A 5,265-nucleotide genomic window follows, 5' to 3' on the forward strand; every position below is an offset into this window, starting at 1 on the left:
TGGTATCGGTGCCGATGGATGCCCGGTCCGGGTTGGCCGATCTCACACACGTGGCTTTTCACCCGGTGTTATGGTGTGACAGCTACCGTAAATTGTATTCTGAGTTTTAGCGAATGTGATACATTACAGCAACAAGTCATATTTACAACTCTTCACAGGATCCAAAACATTCAGGAGCACACATCAATGTCACATCTGGCAGGGCATTTGACCTACTGCGCTGAAATTATATACGAATGCTACACGAGCCCTCTTCTTTTAACCAAGCCAGACGCAGTAAAGGTTGATTATATTTATGCAAGATATGTACTACACAACAAGGTTATTATATAAAAAAGTTGTTAAACAGTAACAATCTTCTGTTAATCGCAGTAATCAACTGCTGACCACTTGATGATAAAATACGCCGTTTCGCCCGCCTTTTTTGTGTGTTACTTTTGATTTCACTTAACGGCGCACAAGTTGAATTTATATACAAGTTGCGGGCGGTTAAAGGCGATTAATCGCATCTTAGCTTCATGGTAGTAGCTTTCAACGCTTCATCGTATCCTTTCCAACTGTACCAGATGGTGTTCATGGCATGTCCGGAAGACTCTCCATATTCCCCGTTCAGGTGCGATCTCTGGCAATTCAGGAACCACCAAGCTCCGTGGAAGTGTGTTGCACAATTGATCGAGTAACTATACGAACAACAAGATGCTATCATAGAAGCGATAATTCCCTATATCAGGCAAGTCAGGCAATAGATATTAGATATTCCCCAATGAAAGTAAACACAGAGCGTTTTATAACATTTATAAAAAATAAATTAAGTGCTGAATTGTTGAAATTAGCTTCCTTTTTATTGTATTGGTGGCAACCAATTTGTGCATTGAAAAAGCAAAACTGGAAAAATATGTTATTAAGATCACTAACCAAAAAAGGGAAATAAATAAAAAAAATGAGAAGAAACTCGCTAATGATTTAGTTAAACAGCAGGGAAGTAATTCAAATATTTCGGGGTACCGTACTGCTGTTGTTGAAAATATGCGCTTAATTTGGTAATTAAATAATAGTTGTGCACGCATTGTGTTCATCTAAAAAAAATATTTGTATATCATTAAAAAAGCATCTCTTGCAAACATCCATATTAACATATATCTTACTCTCCGTCGTTTTCGCGGTCTTTGGTGGAAAACTGCACGTAGTTGTGGCCGCTTAAACTGTGGCCAGCTGTTCCATTATATCCACTAACCTGCAGTCTGTAATTGCTAGCCTCGTTACCAATAGAGAATGAACTGAACGAATATTAAGTTGATTAAGCCAGAGAGAAAATATCATCATTTTGGAAAGGGCAAGCCCCAACTATCAAACTTATAAATTATAGGGAAATATTTGATTTCTATATTTAAACCAAGTTCTTTGCATTTATTTTTGAAAAGAACGATTGAAAATAACTAAAGTAATCAATATTCAAAATCTATTGAGGCAGCGAAAACCAATCTTTTTTAAAAATCTGTGACACACAGCATGAAGAACAAGGAACAAAGTAATAATGTATTGAATATTTTATGGATTTTCCGGTATTGCGTATCTGTGATCATCGTTGAAATCGTATAGCTCAACGCGAAGTCGGGTTGGCTTGTCAATGGTGTGCTTGTCAGTGGTGAGCTTGTCAGTGGTGAGCATGTGGGGTTTTTCCAAACCTGCGAATCAATTCGTGGCATCCGTTGTGTAAAGCCAGTATTGTTATTAGCAATACAATTATTTATGTCGTCTTTTAAAATTTTAGTTTTAATTAGGACTGCCATATTTTCAGCACCCAAAAAGAGGACATTTTTTGCCGGCAAGTAGAACTAAAGTAGAATTGTAACGTTTGACTTGAAATGATGTTTTATGCTGATTTTTGGGAGGTTTGGTTGTTTTGCGATTCTCCGATTAATTTTCGATAGAAAATTTGGTGTTGCTGGCCTACTCGAGCGCAAATATTGATTTATTTATTGCAAGCGCGATGGTTTGGTGTTGGCGGCTACAAAAAGTGTTATAAGTGACGATTTAAAATCCTACGTTTTAAAGTGAATAATCACACACCTTAGCTTTATTAATGGGTATTTTTTAAAGTGAGATTCGGTCGCAATTTGCTGGCGTAATGTTTGCAATAACAATCAAAAAGGTAGGGCAATCTGTTGGAAAACCATTTTTAAACCAGAAATTCAGCATGTTTCATGGCTAGAGTATTATTGTGGAAATAAATGCAACGTCTCGCCTAAAAGTCTTGTTGAAGGTATAAGCAACTAACTCGCAATGCAAAGAGGACATTTGGGCATATTTGAGCGTCCTCGGAGGACCATTTACTTTTCTTGAAAAAATAGGAAAAATCCTCCTAAAAGAGGACATATGGTAGGCCTAGTTTTAATGAAGTTCGCAATAAATGTTTTTTTTAACATTGTTGGTTATATGGAATTTAAGCTATCCACATACCCAACCAAAATTCTCCGCTTAAGTCTCCAAATCCGTTTTTGTATTCAGTCCAGTTGCGATAGAAATCAACTCTACCGTTAAACCTTCGCTGAAACACCTGAAAAACAAAGATAAATATAGAGTATTGGTTTGTTGGTAACTTTGCACACAGTGTCTAGGTTTTTCGCTTTGCCTAATTACAACAGTTTTCTAGTTTTGAAATTACAAAAAAAACTGACATAGATTAAGCAGCTCTTGACCTCTTTACCCATAAAGAAAATCCATAAATTCAACGCAAAATTATAAGATACAAAAACTCAAATTATAGGGCATTGTTTCACGCCTTTTGGCATTTTATACGCGTTCATACGCTTCACGCTTTTATAAATATATATAGTCTGTAAATATCTAAATTTAACTTAATAGAAAGTATACTTCTTCTCACTAATGGGGTCTTGTTCTGCTAAACCAGTGGTTCTCAAACTTTTTCTAAAAAATTACGCAACGGTCCCCTAGCAATTTTTTCAATTGCTCGCAGACCCATTAAAAATACACACAAATAAACATAAAATAACACGTTTAGATGAGACGGGTGCACTTACAGTCTTATATAAGCTTGTTGGTGCCGTATTTAGTATTGTAACGCTAACAAAATCACTTTATTTGAGTGAAGCAATCACGATAAGTTTTAAAACCGCGACCGTACAACCCACAATGGCAGCACAGCAAACTGTAGAAACGTAATTCTTATTAGCACAACGCATCATTATGACGTCACAATGCACAATTCAGCTCAAAGCATGCAATCACGTGAATGAACAACTAATCGTAGCTTTTGATGACAAGTGCAAACACGTTAAAATTAAAATGTTCTCCTTTAGGAGGTCTAGTTGATTTTTGTTAGTGCTTCGCGGTCCCAGAAAATTGTCTCGCGGACCCCAGTTTGAGAACCACTGTGCTAAACTGATGCTTAGATGTCGTATCTTTATTTTTTAGATGATCTTACTGTCCATCCATTTTCACAATAAGCTTCCTCCCCAGTAAAAAGTGCTGTCCTTCCGTTCGATGTAGCATTGCTGCAACTTTTTGGTAGTATTGACTTAAGAATTCTTTCCAGTTCTGAAAAAGTTTGCTGATTTCAATTGCTTTAAATTCAAATAACAACTTGAAAATTGAAACGATATTAGCCAGTGGACTTCAAACATCCACTACATTGTCGAATTGTCTCTTTCGATTTTAAATTAGTGTTGAAGGACATTCAATTAGTATTAAAGGACAAGTTTTACAAAAACAGATTGCTGTATTGGTCATATCATTAGGATTTTTATTTTCCTTATTTGAAAAAACAAACGGTGTTCAATAGTGGAAGAAATTCCCATAACAAGAAAACAGTGAAATAACATATCGGATAACATATTCATTCATTGCAGACCATATAAATGTGATGTATAGAATTAACTTACCTCTCAGTTTTGTCCAGATTTTAGCTCTTTCAGCGCTCGAACCAACATTCCCCGTTCCACTATTTGCCCCCGTAGCTCCAAGTAATTCCCTGTTTCCGGGGCTTTCAGGGTGGTCGGCGTCACCCTTGACCCCACGTGATGGGGCGCCCAGCGACCCTGGAGATATTGTTACGTCATTGTCACAGACAGGGACTGTGACGTAACTACATCGGTTCGCGTCGCGGAAAACGAGGTAGAAGACGAAGATCGGAATAAGCTTAAGCAACATTTTGTTTCAGCGTGTCTGCAAAAACAAAACTTGGACATGGATATCTAACAACAAATATAATAACAATACTGGACCCATGCACCCAAACTCGCACCCCAACTTAAATATTGTTCGTTATATTAAAACCCTCGAACAAAAATGTGGTAGGATTCAAGACTAGCCCTCATTTTCCAAATAACTTGCAAGAAAACACTATATACCTAGATAACGGTGCTATTTGGAAGGCTATATACATCGTAATACGTTTTAGTATTCCTAGTAATTAAAATCCGTCAAGGTTTTGTGGGAAAGTTTTGTGCATTGGCATGTATAAGGAAAAGCCTTTTGTGCCAATTTGGTTATATTCCCTTACCAGAGAATTGCTGTATATATCAAAACTGGCTTAGTTAGATAAATTGTTAGAATACTAACTGTTGGGCCGGACTTGGGTGTCAGACACGACTTTATTTTTCTCTGCTGGACTACACAGCCCTGCTACGAAGTTTACTCAATTCCCGAGTGTAAAAAAGAAATAGCATATATTGTTTAAGTGGGTTGTAATTTAAACCTGGCGTACTTTATCTGCAGTGAAGCAGCTGATTTCGTTCAGCTAGACTATGGTTCTTGCTTCGTTGCGTCCACGCATTTGAAGTTACTTTTAAAGCTTGCGCGCAGATGAAGGTTTACGAGAAAGGAAAAGATTTACTTCGTCATGCCAAATGAGTCCACGTACTTTGCCGTAAAGTGTACAAGCCTCGCTCTTTGTCAGCATTAAGTATTGCTAAATATCTAAGAAGTTATCTTTTAACTTTTCAGTTTTTTATTTTTATTTTAGCCTATGCTTAATTAATGCTGCGACTAAGGTTCATAAACAAATACCTCGGTTCAAAAAAGTTAGTTTGGAAGCCAAGCATATTAAACTGGAGTCGAATGGTGCGCAGCAAATTGCGACAATTAGGGCCTAAGTATATTTAATTTTTTTAATACGACAAACTATTCTATGCTAACTTCAGTCTATATTCAGAAATAATTACCATAATGTAAAACTTGGTTACCGAAAAGACAGTTTTTTGGTATTTAGAAAAAATAATGCCCTTTTAACAATTCCATACAGCT

General features: G+C 36.7%; 1 protein-coding gene across 1 annotated transcript; it reads right to left on the bottom strand.

The window, feature by feature from the left end:
- Positions 1–462: 462 nt before the first annotated feature.
- Positions 463–4,170, bottom strand: LOC146159118 (fibrinogen C domain-containing protein 1-B-like). Its single transcript, XM_083384869.1, has 6 exons — positions 3,903–4,170; positions 3,446–3,558; positions 2,461–2,557; positions 1,622–1,685; positions 1,146–1,277; positions 463–680 (listed from the first exon to the last, which is right to left on the bottom strand). The coding sequence occupies exons 1-6, from the start codon at positions 4,168–4,170 to the stop codon at positions 500–502; spliced, it is 855 nt and encodes a 284-aa protein (XP_083240995.1). The 3' UTR covers positions 463–499.
- Between the last annotated feature and the right edge of the window lie 1,095 nt (positions 4,171–5,265).

The sequence above is a fragment of the Ascidiella aspersa genome, chromosome 3, assembly GCF_963924565.1.
Source record: "Ascidiella aspersa chromosome 3, kaAscAspe10.2, whole genome shotgun sequence".
In the NCBI taxonomy this organism is placed as follows: domain Eukaryota; kingdom Metazoa; phylum Chordata; class Ascidiacea; order Phlebobranchia; family Ascidiidae; genus Ascidiella; species Ascidiella aspersa.